This window comes from Antechinus flavipes, chromosome 5 (assembly GCF_016432865.1).
Source record: "Antechinus flavipes isolate AdamAnt ecotype Samford, QLD, Australia chromosome 5, AdamAnt_v2, whole genome shotgun sequence".
In the NCBI taxonomy this organism is placed as follows: domain Eukaryota; kingdom Metazoa; phylum Chordata; class Mammalia; order Dasyuromorphia; family Dasyuridae; genus Antechinus; species Antechinus flavipes.
In genome coordinates this window covers 79,032,781-79,047,804 of record NC_067402.1, presented here as the reverse complement: position 1 = coordinate 79,047,804, position 15,024 = coordinate 79,032,781, and the positions used below count along the sequence as shown (strand labels likewise).

Below are 15,024 nucleotides of genomic sequence, written 5' to 3'. Positions count from 1 at the left end.
GCAAAACTACAAAACACTTTCCACACAAATAAAGTCAGATCTGAACTGAAAAATATCAAGTGCACAGGGATAGTTTGAAGAAATATAATAAAGATGACAATACTCCCTAAATTAATCTATTGATTTAGTGCTATATCAATCAAATTCCCAAGAAACTATCTTACTGAAGTAGAAAACATAACAACAGAATTCATATCGAAGAACAAACGGTCAAGAATTTCAAAGGAATTAATGAAGAGAAAAGCAAATGAAGGTGGCCAGATCTAAAATTAAATTATAAAGCAGCACTCATCAAAACCATTTGGTACTGGCTAAGAAATAGATCAATGGAATAGATTAGGTTCACAGGACAAAAATATAGAAATCTAGTGTTTGACAAACCCAAAAACCCCAGCTTTTGGGATAAGAATTCACGATTTGACAAAAATTTCCAGAAAAACTGCAAACTAGTATAGCAGAAACTAGACATAGACCCACACACCTAACACTGTATACCAAGATAAGGTCAAAATGGGTTCATGATTTAGACATAAAAAAAAGAAAATATAAACAAATTAGAAGAACATAGATCTCTGGAGAAGGAAGAAATTTGTGACCAAAAAAAACTAGGGATTCATTATTGATCACAAAATAGATAATTTTGATTTTATTAAGTTAAAAAAAGTTTTTGTAAAACCAAAACTAATGCAGACAAGATAAGAAGGGAAGCAATAAACTGGAAAACATTTTTACATTCAAAGAGTAAAGGATAAAGGCTTCATTTATAAAATATATAATTAACTCAAATTTATAAGAATTCAAGCCATTCTCCAATTGATAAATCAAAGAATATGAACAAACAATTTTCAGAGAAATTGAAACTATTTGGGACTATTTCTAGTCATATGTAAAGGTGCTCCAAATTATTATTGATCAGAGAAATGTACATTAAGACAATTCTGAGATGCCACTTCTCAGCTTAGCTAAGATGACAGGAAAAGATAATGACAAATATAGGGATGTGGGAAAACTGGGACACTGATACATTGGTAGTGGAACTGTGAAAGGATCCAACCATTCTGGAGAGCAATTTGGAATTATGTTCAAAAGGGTATCAAACTGTGAATACTCTCTTGACCCAGCATTATTACTACTGGGATTATATTCCAAAGAGATCTTAAAGGAGGAAAAAGGACCCACATTTGCAGAAATGCTTGTGATAGCTCTTTTCATAGTGGCTAGAAACTGGAAACTGAATGGATGCCCATCAATTGGGGAATGGCTGAATAAACTATGGTATATGAATGTTAGAAACGACAAACAGGATGATTTCAGAGAGGCCTGAACAGACTTACATGAACTGATGCTAAGTGAAGTTAGCAGAACCAGGAGATCATTATACACAGCAACAATATGACTATATGATGATGAATTCTGATGGGCATTATTCTCTTCAACAATGAGATGATTCAAACCAATTCCACTTGGGCAGTGATGAAGAGAGTCATAAACACCCAGATAGGGGCTTGTGGGAACTGAATGTGGACCACAACATAGCATTCTCACTCTCTGTTGTTATTTGCTTGCTTTTTGTTTTCCTTCTCAGGTTTTTTTTCTTTCTAGATGATTTTTCTTGTGAAGCAAGATAACTGCATAAGTATGTGTGTGTGTGTGTGTGTGTGTGTAACATATTGGATTGAACATGTATTTCAACATATTTAATATGTATTGGACTACCTGCCAATATATGGAGGAGGGGGAAAGGGAAAATTTTGGAACAAAAAGTTTTGCAAGGGTCAATATTGAAAAATTATTATGTATGTAATTACCTATGCATACATTTTATAAATAAAAGCTTTTTTAAAAAATATGTATTTTATTTTTTAAATTTCCTCTCTTCTTTAAGAATATTTCTACTCATAGCTATGAATGACTTGAAATTTTAATTTTTATATGATTGTTAATGTTAAAATTACATATCCACTTAGAATGTATTGCAGTTTTACTAACCAGAAATTCCTTTCCTAAACAATTTATACATTTATATATTGATTTATCAAGCGTTGCATTACTGACTTCCATTGTTTCTCAATTTTGTTTTTTACTGTGTCTATTTAATAAACTGCCAAAATAATTAAAAAGGAGTCTGGCAGAAACCAGGCGTAGAGAAACATTGACTCCATATTCTACATACATTTCAATGAATCACAGAAAAATTATAACAGAATTCTATTCTCTTAAATATATATCTTATCCTTCAACTAGGATGCTTAAGTATGAAAGATAAATCTTTCCCCGTCCACATTTTTGTTCCTTGTCTTCTGACTATCCAAACCATTTTGTTCATTGTTGGTGAAAGTATAATGATTCTTTTTGCCTCCTCCTTTCAGAGTAGTGGAAATTTAAGAGTGTAAGCACTGAAGCTTTTCAAGATGGGTAACCAGCTCAATCACCTTAAGTTTCTTTTGTCCACTGTGTTTACATTTTGAGCAACTTTGTTCAGCACAGTTTTCATAGTAGGAATGAAAGTAAAATTATATTAAAAGGCTTTTTTAAACCCAACAGAATTATATTAAACTTAATTAACTTTTTTGTTATATATTTTCCTTTGTCCTTTTGTATATTTTATTCAAATTTTTTCCTCCTAATGTTCATAGAACCGTACAATTCTGTCGTAAGTAAATGGAATATCACCCAGATCTTCCTAGCAACTTGGAATGCTTTATCTTTGATCTGGGACCCCTAAAATTCAGCAACAATTATTTTGAGTGAGTTAAAATAGTGTTTGTTTCTCTGTAGATTCTCTAGATCTCCATTTTATCTTTTGGTTTTAGTACTTTTTGCCAAAAAAATTTTCCCATTATTCAAAATAGAGTAAGTGGGGTTTTTTATGTATCATATTTCTGAAAGGCTGAGAATTCTTAAATTTATTTGGCTACTTTTCAAGAAACTTGTTTTCTGATTAAAAAAAAATTACAGTTCTAATATTTCTTTAATATTTTTTATTACATCATGAGTTATATAATTTTTTTCAGTTATTTACTTCATTTTATCTATGTAGAAGGCTTTGTTAAATATTTCCAGCTTCAGTTCTAAGCTATCAAGTCTTCATTGGAGTTCTTAAATTAAGAATTCTAATTTTATTTTTCATTTCCATTCAAACTGCACCTATTTTCTGAGTACTTGTATGCGATTCAAAATTTTTTGGTCTTTCAATTGAAATTATCAGAAAATTATTATCTTCTTTTGAAATTTTATTCTGGACTCTTTTACTTAATAGTTTTATTTTTAAACAGAAGTTTTCTTCATATGTCAGTGCCTCAGAATCTATGCAGACTTTTTCCCATGTTAGCTTACTTCAAAGAGTGAATTCATTGCTTAATAAATGAGTAAAGCTAGTCTCATGTTCAGGAATATCCAGGGTTATGTTATACCTCTAACCTACAATGGATTACATGACCCTGAACAAATCATTTAACATCTCACAGTACCAGAATTAGAGTCTTTAAGACTAAAAGCTGCAGATGGTTGCTTAATTTAAATAATCAACCTACCAAGGGAATTCAAAGGAGGAGAATGTGCTGGGGAGAAAGGAAAGAACAGAAGACAGAAGACAGAAGCAATGATGAATTGACTGAAAAGATTTGGTGATGGCATCTACCACACAGATTATACTTACAATTCAGACTTCTGGATTTGTGACTATTAATACAAATCAGAATCACTGAATTTTATGTTTTGAAAGTATCTTACTATTTTAAAATTACAAATCCAAAAATTTCCAACTTAAGATGAAGAAAAAAATCAATCCTGTCCTACCAAAAAAATCTTAGAGGTCCCTCCAACCTATTCTGGGATCATCCATGACTACAGAGGGGATATAATAGGAATGATTCAGTAGATGCAGCACTCAAAAAAATCAAAATGAGTCAAATTTGAGAACTTTTGTAAATCAACTTTGTAAAAATAAGAATTCTTTTTTTCTATTGAAGCAGTGCTATAAATATGAAAGGCTTAAATAACAAAAAAGAGCTTTGATATTTTGTGTTTGGGGCAATAGGGAGTTACTGAAACTTCTTGAACAGGCTAAGGCATAGTCAGACCTGTGCTGTAAGAATAGTCATAGGATTAAATAAAAAGCAAAGGGAAAATTAAGCCAAACAGATCTCTAAGAAGCAACCCTGATGAGGTGATGAAGACTTGAATTAGGATAGTGACTGTGAGACAAAAGAAAGGAGGGGTGAATTGAACTCTGCAATTATACATACAAAGGATGACCAAACATGAGCATGGCTATTTAGAAGGATGGAAATACTCCACAGAAATAGTAAAATTAGGCAGGTTTTGAAAAATTTAAATTTGATAAACTGGTTCTAATTTGGCTCTGTGCAAGCAGTTGGTGAAAAGGGCTAAAAACAGTTTGATATAAAAAAGAGCTGGAGGTTAAGATTTAGGAATTATGCTGAGAGAGAATGCTAATGAAATCCCTTTCTCCACAATCAGACAGAAGGTCCAGAACAAAACCTTGGGATACATGCATGCAAAGGGCACATAAGTGAACATCCTAGAAAAATGAATGGTCAAACAGGTCAGATGAACCAAAAGATATTAAAGTCACAAAGATCTCCAGAAAGCATCAATGAAAAAGGTAATGGTAAACAACAGTGTCAAACACTATAGAAAAGTCAAGAGGATGAGAAAGAAGAGGAAGGCTGAGATCATGGAAGAACAAATGGAAAGTTTGTCATGACTTAATCAACAGTATTTGCTAAATGCCTATTTTGTCCCAGGTACAAAGCAAGGAGAAACAGCCCCTAGAACACTGAGAACTTACATTCTGGAGGAGAGACATCAGATGTATAAATGGTCAATACAAAACAGAGACTCACAGATGCAAACCCACCCACCCCTTCATACTGCTTCCAAGAATAATTTAGAGACTAATGGATAAAGGAGAAAACAGGAAAGTGGAGGTTGTGGTAACTTTTGATGGTAACCTGGGAATCTAAGAGACAGAGACAGAACAAGGTTCTCTATGAGCAGCAAAAAGAAAATTTAATTGCCTAGACCACAGAGTATTAGGAGAATCAAGTCAATAATATGACAGTCAGTTTAGCCAATGTTTTTAAATGCAGCAAGTAGCAAGACTAAACCAAATCATTTCTGTATTCTCAGAACCTAGTACACTGTTTCACAAATAGTTGGTGCTTAATAAGAGGCTGACTGGCTTGAATCAATTTTATTACCACAGAAATATCTGAAATCCTCATTATATTTTCTTGCTTAATTTTACAAAAATTACATCCTGTATCTAATTGCTTTAATCCAATTCTAATTCAATGTTTTTATTAAATTAGTACAACTGAAGCATAAAACTATTTTTGAACAAGTTCTTTTATTCTTCTTGAACCTCAGATTCATCAACTATAAAATTAGTTTTAGACTAGGGGATTTAACCCTCCCAGCTATATTTAAAAAAATAAAATAAAATGCAACTAGTTTTTTAGACAATCTACGATCTTGATAACTTCTACTTTGGGAGAAACAATTTTAGAACTGTAATATGGAACAATTAACTTCTTCACCCTTATAATGACAACACAAAAATAATTTTTCCCTATTGCACACCAAGTACTTGTACACATGATGAAAATGTCACCAAATTTCGACAATTCTCAGGAATCCTTTAAACTACTTTTTCCATTCTCACTGCCATCACCCTAATTTAGGATCTAATTATTTCACATTTACAGGGTAATGTAATTCCCCATAATTTATTTAACTCCATTTAAGAAGTTTAACAATTTGGCAGGTGGCAAAAGCAGGCCTAAAAAATTTAGATCTTTTTTTCCCCAGTGTAGTGCTTTTTTGCTAAACCAAGATGAGACATCATTTTTATTGTCCTCTTCTCCTTAAACACTTTCAATAGCTCTCGATTAGTTATGTGATAAACAGAAATACCACTGCCTGTACTCAAAGTCTTTCATAATTTAGCTTACATCTACTGCCTTGACTCTTTTTTTTCTTGCTTCCTTCATATAAAATCAAATGGTGTATTGAGTATTTTCTTCTTCCACACTGATATCACATGAACTTCCTAGTCTCTTCCCCTTTTTAAAAAGCTGTGTGGCTTACTGTAAACTGACTTAAGTTTCTTATATATACCAAATCTGTAATTGTGAACAGGTCATTTCATATCTCTTAAGGACCTCGGGCAATTCTCTTCAATCACAAGTAGAGAGGTGTGATCTCTGTTTATGAAGAAGTTTGTCATACTGAGAGTACTCGATGATGAAATCATAGATATTGCCATTTTTCTGCTGATAAAACTAAACCACAAAACACTATTTCAGAATAAAACTCAAGGTTATACAAAAATCAATGATGAATGATGGGTGTAGCCATGTTATAAATAAAAAATATATAATGATGACTTTTATGCAAGAAGTCAAATAAATGACATATTACAAGGATTTAAACATAAATAAATTTTATATTCCAGAGCTCTGATAAAGGCCTTATTTCTAACATATATAGAGAAATGGCTCAAATTTATAAGAACACAAGCCATTCTCCAAATGATAAATGGTCAAAGGAATATGAACAGACATTTTCAGATGAAGAAATTCAAGCAATTTCTAGTCATATCAAAAAATTTTCTAAATCATTATTGATCAGAGGAAATGCAAATTAAGACAACTTTAGGTACCACTATACACCTCTCACACTGGCTAAGATGACAGGAAAAAATAAGATAAATATTGAGGAGATATGGGAAAACTAGGGCACTAATACATTGTTAGTGGACTTATGAAATGATCCAACCATTCTAGAGAGGAATAAATATGCCCAAGGATTATCACGCCCTTCAATCCAGCAGTGTTTCTACTGGACCTGTTTCCCAAAGAGATAATAAAAAAGGGAAAAAGAACCCACAGGTGCAAAAATGTTTGTAGCAGTCCTTTTTTGTAGTGGCAAGTGGAATATGAATGTTACGGAATATTGTTGTTCTATAAGAAATGATCAGCAGGCCTGGGGAGACTTACATGAAGTGATGCTGAGTGAAATGAGAAGAACCAGGAGAACACTGTACTCGGCAACAACAAAATTATGTGATGATCATTTCTGATGGACTTGGCTCTTTTCACCAATGAGGTGATTCAAGTCAATTCCAATAGACTTGTGATGGAGAGAACCATCTGAATCTAGAGAGGGGACTGTGGTGACTAAATGTGGATCACAACATTGTATTTTCACCTTTTTTGTTGTTTGCTTCCTTTTCCCCCCCTGCTCTTATTCCCTCTCCTTCACCCACTTTTGGTCTCATTTTTCTTGTGCAACATGTTATTTGTCAAAATATGTATAGAACTGAACATGTTTAACATAGATTACTCACTGTCTAGGGGAAGGAAGAAAAGGGAGAAAATTTGGAACAAGATTTTGCTAGGGTGAATGTTAAAAGCTATGTCTGCATATATTTTGAAAATAAAAAGCTATTATTTTATAAAAAAAGATGTACTACAGGAAATGATTGGAAAAAGAGTTAAGTTAGTTAATGAGAGCAAGGGATAAGAATAATTAGTCCAGGGTCTATGCAGGGGTCCTCAAACTTTTTAAATAGGGGGCCAGTTCACTGTCCCTTAGACCATTGGAGGGCCAGACTATAGTAAAAACAAAAACTTTGTTTTGTGGGCCTTTAAATAAAGAAAATTCATAGCGCTGGGTGAGGGGGATAAACATCCTCAGCTGCTGCATCTGGCCCGCCGGCCATAGTTTGAGGACCCTGGTCTATAGTATTGTTCATGAAACTTAAGATATCAGGTAGAAAACATCCAGAATTGGGTAGATTCTTTCTAAGGACAACAAAGAGTGAAAAGATACATGGGAGTTTTAATCTGCTTCACTTAGAAAGAGAAACCCCATCAATAAGATCATGAATATCTTAAAATGAACATTTATAACTGTTATTTCACTTTTCACACATTTGTGCAAAAATAATTTTTTCCCCCATAATTGCCATATCTTGTAGCACAGTGCTTCACATGGAAGAAATACTCAAATGCTGAATTTTAAAAATAAAGCATTTTTAACAATTTAGTAATTTTAACCAAGTGTTAAAATTGAAAATAAATTTACAGAGGAATCACATCAAAATATAATCAAAGGTTATGAAGCAATCACAGAATACCAGAAATGGAAGAGGCCTTATCTACCAATTAATCTACATCTCTATATAATAGTTGAGGAAAACAAAAGCGTGGCTTGGCTGATTTCTCAAAGCAAATTAGTGGTCAAGCCAGTACTAGACACCAAGCATACTGATTATCATTCTATTGGCACTGCCTTACTGCAGAGCAAACTCCTCTGCCCTCTTCAAAATTTGGCAGATTCATGTGTCGTAATTCTTCTAGGAAAATATCTTAATCTATGTTATCAATTATATCATCCTTACCTGTCTGGGGGTTTTCAGGAATTGACTCATATTCTGAATGCTCCAGGACCAAAGTGTTCATATCTGCTTGATCTGACAATGAAACTGGCTCTTGCAGGTCTGCTAACACTGCATTCGGATATGATGTGTCGCCATTACTGTTGGCATCCAATCCTGCAATTGGAAATTGTACCCCAAAAAGGGTAAAAAAAAAAAAAAAAAATTCTCTCTCAAAAAAAAAAAAAAATCCCTTAGACTTGTTATTTTTCTTAAACAGACTCAATATAAGTCCTTAGTGTGTGTTTACCAAAAACTGGTAAAAACAGTATGGTCTTCATGTTTGATAAACTAATAATCTCTCTGTAGGAAACAATAATGAAACAGAATTACCTTTGAGAAAAGAGTTTTCAAGTTTAAAGCATACCTTCTTTGCAGGCATCTGGGGGGTGATCTGCTATTTCTTCCCAGGCTTTGCTCACATTTCCATCAGTGGTACCACTTGCTTCCAAGTGTAACATATGATTTCCCCATACTTTTGCATTAGGATTTAACTCTGAAACCTTGGCTGGTTCCTGAAAGGAAAGTTTATGAAATATTTTTAATGTAACAGAACACAGATTTCCCTTTGTACAGTAAGTCAAAATGAACTTGCAGTAAGAAATTAAAGGGTGTAGGGGTGAGGAAGAAAAAAGAAAAAATTGCATTAAAGGACCAAATATCTAATTCATTACATATGACCTTAGCAGAAGTTTATTTCAGTGATCTCCTACTAAATCTTCCTTATAGGTTTTGTGTTTTTTTTTGGCTGAGGTAATTGGGGTTAAATGACTTATTCAGGGTCACACAGTTAGGAAGTATTAAGTGTCTGAGACCAGTGCTCTATCCACTGTGCCATCTAGCTGCCCCTCACAGTTTTTTTACCCCTTAAGCCACAACAAACACATTAAAACAACTGTGTTCACTCATCTCATTAACAAGCCAATATGTTATAAAACAATCAATAATTGAACTTTGAAGACAAGGACTGAGGTCCACAGTTCTGTTTCTCATTACCTAACAATCGATACTGTCTTCTAATATATAAATAGGCAAAATGTACATTGAAACAAAAGTTTTCTAGTATGAAATATTAATTTGGTAAATATTAAAATTAAATATTAATTATGGTTACTTACAGAAGCTTAATTTTAAAATATTAGCTTGCATAAGTGAAATATAACAGATCTTCAAAATTTTTATAGTAAAAAATATTTAATTTTTTTTTCCTTTGCAAAGATTAGGTAACAAAATAAAAACTAATACATTCAGAAAGTAAAATGGTTTATCGTATAAGTTAGCTACCTTCCAAAAAATGATTTATGAAGATCTGAATCAAACTTGTAAATTATATATATTCAATGTTATATTCAAATATAGTCAATTATGCATTTGAAAAAAAGAAGAAACAGTTAAATAACAAAATATTTTTATACTTTGATGGATTGTTTTTACAATTTTTCTATTTGGGGGAAAAGAAGCCTCCCAATTATATTATCTTGTAACACTTTCAAAACCCAATACCCATCACAATGTTTTATAGTACTATTTCTGACTACTTCTTATCTATCACTATAGTGGCCACACTATGAAGGGATTAGGAAAGGTACTGTACCTGTCTGACATTTTAGAAAAACTGAGGCACAGCCACAACTGAGGCAAAGTTGCTCAATAAATCATTTTAAGAATAAGGACTATAAACTCAAGACTTCCTCATATCTAGTCTACTGTTGTTCAAACCCACTACTCAGCATCAAAAACAAAGAATGGTATACTCCCATTAAACATTCCGATTACTTATTATTATTGTTATTTAACTACTTTTCTTCCTTCTGCCCAATACTAGTATTACTACCTAGTATTTATACAGTATTTTATTGTGAGTTTTTCACATTTTATCATTATCCATAAGAAATTTTCCAAGACTTAAAATAAGAACTATTTATAATACTAAAAATTATGTTGAATGTGATTTGCTGATGAAACAGAAAATTTTTCAGGTTTTTTGGGCACCTATGATCATCCTCAATCTAAAGAAAGGTCTAATAACGACAGTAATTTCAAAATGTTTATAGGTATAAACAACATAACAAGATAGCTACAAACAATTATAATACAAAGTGAAAAATCACAATGGTTTCTCTTAAAGACAGTTACAGTACATACAGTACATGCTACTGTATGATTTGTTTACTTCCTAATAGAAGTAAATGCAAAATTTCAATTGTGTTCATTAAAATAAAGATAGAATTTTCCCCCCAATCAAATTCATAGATCTACTAGACTTAATCCTACAATCTCAGATAAGAACCCCTACCCTAGAGAAATGTTTTTCAAGAGTCCTTAAAGGACTGTTTTATTGATCCACAAGTTCAATGACATGGCAATAGGTGCTACACTTATCAAACTATAAATAACATGGAAGAACAAAAAAGACAATTAAAAAAACCTTAAATAATGAGAAAAGGTAGAACGTAGCAATCACAGAATCTGATAGTTGGAAGAGATGACAGTGCTAATAATTCATATATGAAAGATATCACCACATAACATGGCAGACAAATGTTTTCCAAATAATAATACTCTCCCCTTTTATTATAATTTTTAACAATGTTTAAAATTAACATTTTCCTGATAATGAACCTAAAATTTGCTTTTATGCCACTTCTCATTGCTTCTGGTTCTGCTTTCTACAACACGTCTCATCTCTTATCTACATGACAATGCTCTAAAAACTTGAAGACATAAAAGCATCAGGCCTAGAATCAGGAAGACCGAGCTCAAATGTAGTCTCTGACATCTAAAAGCTATGTGATACCAAGCAAGGCACTTCACCCTGTTCATCTCAGTTTCCTCAGCTGAAAAAGCAGTTGTTTCACAATGCTGGGTGATGATGACTTTCAAGTTCAATAAAAAGATCTTTTTCACTCTGCTATGTATCACCTCCTTAAGCTTATATTTGTGACGTTGATTTTTCTGTACTCAAGGGCATGAGGGTTTATACTGAATTTCATCTTTATAGACTCAGACCAATGTCCTGGTCTATCAAAATTGTCTTGGATCCTGAATGATACCCATTATGTTTGTGATTTTTCTTAATTTCATATTACTTGTAAACCTGATGATTACAACATATATGATTTTATCCAAATCACTGATAAAAACACTAAACACGAGGCACCAAGCAGAGGTCCTGGAATGAATAGACTGACATGAAATCACTAATACCTAGTCTGCTAATTTCATCAGTTTTACATTGACTTTATTATATTACCATCTATACTCTTCACAGGAATTGTAAAGATACTTTTATCAAAAGCTTTTGGAAAATCCAGGCAAATCCCATCTACATCTGTCTTTATCCGCTACCTTGAATGTTTACCAACTTTTTTTTAGTGATTCATTCTAGAATTTATCTAAGGATTGAAGTTAAGCTCTTCAAATGTATTACAATGTGCAGATTTTGCTTTTTCCTTTTAAAAAGATTTGGGAAAGCTTTTACCCTTCTCTAATTTTCTAGTACTTTTCATTTTCTCTATGATCTTTTAATTATCAATGATAGTGACTCAGCAATTGCATTTCCCAGTTCTTTCAGGACCCAAGGACATTGGTTCAGGTTACTAGATTTCATCACAAGTCAACTAAATGCTCTTCAACTACACCTTTTATTTTTTTATCTTGGGGCAACTCTTTGTTAGTGGTATTTACTTTCGTCATTTTCTGTGTGTGTAACATTCTGCTCTCTCCCTATTACTATAGGACCATGCCACTCAACTCATTATCTGGTCTTGCTTCCATCTTCTATACATTTCTTTTGAATATCTAGATTGGTTAGTGAGGTCCCCGTCTACATACATTGATCTCTTCTGATCTCTTACTCTTCATCGGAGCAATTTCCTTTTGTGTCATCAGAATCTCCTTACAGAGCATTTCACTTCAGATCACTTCACCCAAATTATTTCATCCTATACAATCCCATTTGTCTTTCCTCTGATCTTTTTGACATGTTTATTCCCAAAGTCTAGGATGCATGTCAATTTATGCCTATATTTCTTCTCCCTTATCATAGGGCTTCTTAAATTTTTTCTACTTCTATCCCCTTCTTTGGTGGACAAATTTTTACTTAACCCCAGGAACATATATATAGCATACAAATTAAACATTTATTGATAATAAAACAAAGAAATTTATTTTAAAATAATTAATTGGTATACATACAATTTCACCTTTTATTAAAGACAAAAGAAAATTTGCATACTACTGAGATGGATAAGCTTATTTTACATAAAGAATTAAATCTCAGAATATTTGCTACCTTTTACTGTTGTCAAATTTACATGTATTTGGAAAAATAAAAAACTACTAAAAGAGAAAAACAGTTTTCTTTTGACTTTTAAAGCTATTTATGATCTGATCCCTTCCTAACTTTCCAATATTATTACAAAATTAAGAAACAATCAGTGCCTACAAAGGGCCAGAGAACAGATTAAATGCTTTACAAACATTATTTTACTTCACCTTCAACAACCTACTATTATGCTCTCTTTATAGATGAGGAAACTTGAGGCCAACACAGGTTAAGAAATGGCAGTTAAAATGGCCTCCTTGCTATATTTTTCAACTATAATACTCAACTCTTTAAATTCTGATCATTTTTACTGCTCTCTTTTATCCCTTCTCTTAGCTTCCATGCCTTCAAGTCTCAGCTGAAGTATCACCTTCTGCAAGGAACCATTCCCAGTTCTCTTTAAACTTAGAACATTCTTTCTGAAATTAGCTATAATTTATCCTATACAGTCACAGCTCTTACCATCAAGATGTAAAAAACCATCTTGCTATAAAAATTCATTCAACAAAAACTAGAGGATTTATGGGGGGAAGAAAGTGGTGGTGGAATGTTAAGGACCTAACATTAAAAAATTCCATCAGTAATACACAAAAGATAGAAACTTGTAAAGGGCATGAACTTTGGAGAAATATACTTAAGATTCAATATGATTGATTTAAACAAGGTGTTAACTCAGTGGAATTGATAAGACTAGTTCTCTAGTTCAGTATGATTGATTTAATGTTACAATAAAATAATGGTTCCTTAGTGATATAATGATTGGTTTATACTCAGTATACTGTAAAGATGTAATGGCAATAGAGCATATAAACTGGGGACAAACTCAGCCAGAAAGAGACTTCAAAAGAGACATTCCATCTTCATTAGCCTGGCTCTCCTGCTTCCCCCCACTGAGACCGAGGCCCATCTGAAGGGTCTCCAGAAAGCTAGCCTAGGCCCAAGGCAAGGAAACAGACTGAGGGAGATAATAAAAGAATTTGGACTTTATCCCTGGCTATTCTTGTGGTGATTACTCTGCTGAAACGAAAGCTGGTCCTAAGACCGCCAAAAAGCAAACCAGGACATTACAGAAACCTGGCAGCACAAGTATGTCAAATGACCAAGAAATAGATAAATATTACAATGCTCAACCATGCTTCTTGACAGAGCAGAAAAGGTATAGGGTTATGTGGTAACAGGAAAGAGTATGGACCACCAGCTTTCTTAGAGCCAAAGCTCACACTGTACCAGAAGACATAAATTTCTCTTTCCCTTATAGAAACCTTAAAGTTATCTTGTGGAATTTGTGTCAAAGGAGTTATAAATCATGAGTTTTTTGAGAAATGGTATTGATTTTCAGAAATCAGATGACATCACATGTAGTCGAGGGTGGCTTGCTGTCCTTTTCGTTTGTGAGACTGGAAATTGTGAGATGACAAATAAGCAAATCTGAAATTCAAAATTCTGGTTATGCTCAAATTGTTCTCTAATATACCAATTATGATGGATGAAATTCATGTTCTGAAAACAAACTATGTTAGCAGAAACAAGTATATGCCTTGCTTATACACAGCTATTTGCATGATGTCTCATATTAAGACTGTATTTAAATCATGGGTTATTAACTACTTTTGTGTCATGGAATCCTATGTCAGGCCAATGGGATATGTGGTTACTTCATAATAATACTTTTAAATACATAAAATCAAGCAAGACTACAAAAGGTACCTATTTTATTAAAATAAAAACAAGCTTTTTTTTCCCCATTGAAGTGGATGGAGTCCTTGAAATCTACCCACAGGATCCTGGGGTGTGTATAAACTCCAAGTTAAGAAGACTAGTTTACAATTCCAATTGTTCAGCAATGAAGAGAGCCACCTACATCCAAAGAGAGGACTGTGGGAGCCGAGTGTGGACCACAACAGCATTCCCACTCTCTCTGTTGTTGTTTGCTTTCCCAGTTTTTTTTTCCTTGATCCGATTTTTCTTGTGCAGCAAGATAACTGTATAAATATGTATACATATATATTTAACATATATTTTAATACATATTGGATTACCTACCAGCTAGGGGAGGGAGTGGGAAAAAAGAGAAGATAATTTGGAACAGAAGGTTTGCAAGGGTCAATGGTGAAAAATTACCCATGCATGTGGTTTTGTAAATAAAAAGCTTTAAAAAAAAAAAAAAAAGATGACGATGACTAGTTTATGTGCGGTATGGACTTGCTACTGTTATATCTCTTCAGAGAGT

At 33.0% G+C, this 15,024-nt stretch overlaps 1 protein-coding gene across 4 annotated transcripts in view; it reads right to left on the bottom strand.

Annotated features, from left to right (window-relative positions):
- LARP4B (La ribonucleoprotein 4B) overlaps window positions 1-15,024 on the bottom strand; it is a 197,980-nt gene that overhangs the window by 48,329 nt on the left and 134,627 nt on the right. For 3 of the 4 annotated variants that reach the window (XM_052001141.1, XM_052001140.1, XM_052001142.1), the window contains exons 3-4: window positions 8,835-8,982; window positions 8,432-8,584 (exon numbers count right to left, since the gene is read on the bottom strand). In XM_052001141.1, coding sequence (XP_051857101.1) covers window positions 8,432-8,584; window positions 8,835-8,982 — 301 coding nt within the window. The remainder of the gene's footprint in view (window positions 1-8,431; window positions 8,585-8,834; window positions 8,983-15,024) is intronic. The other variant, XM_052001143.1, reaches the window with a different exon arrangement.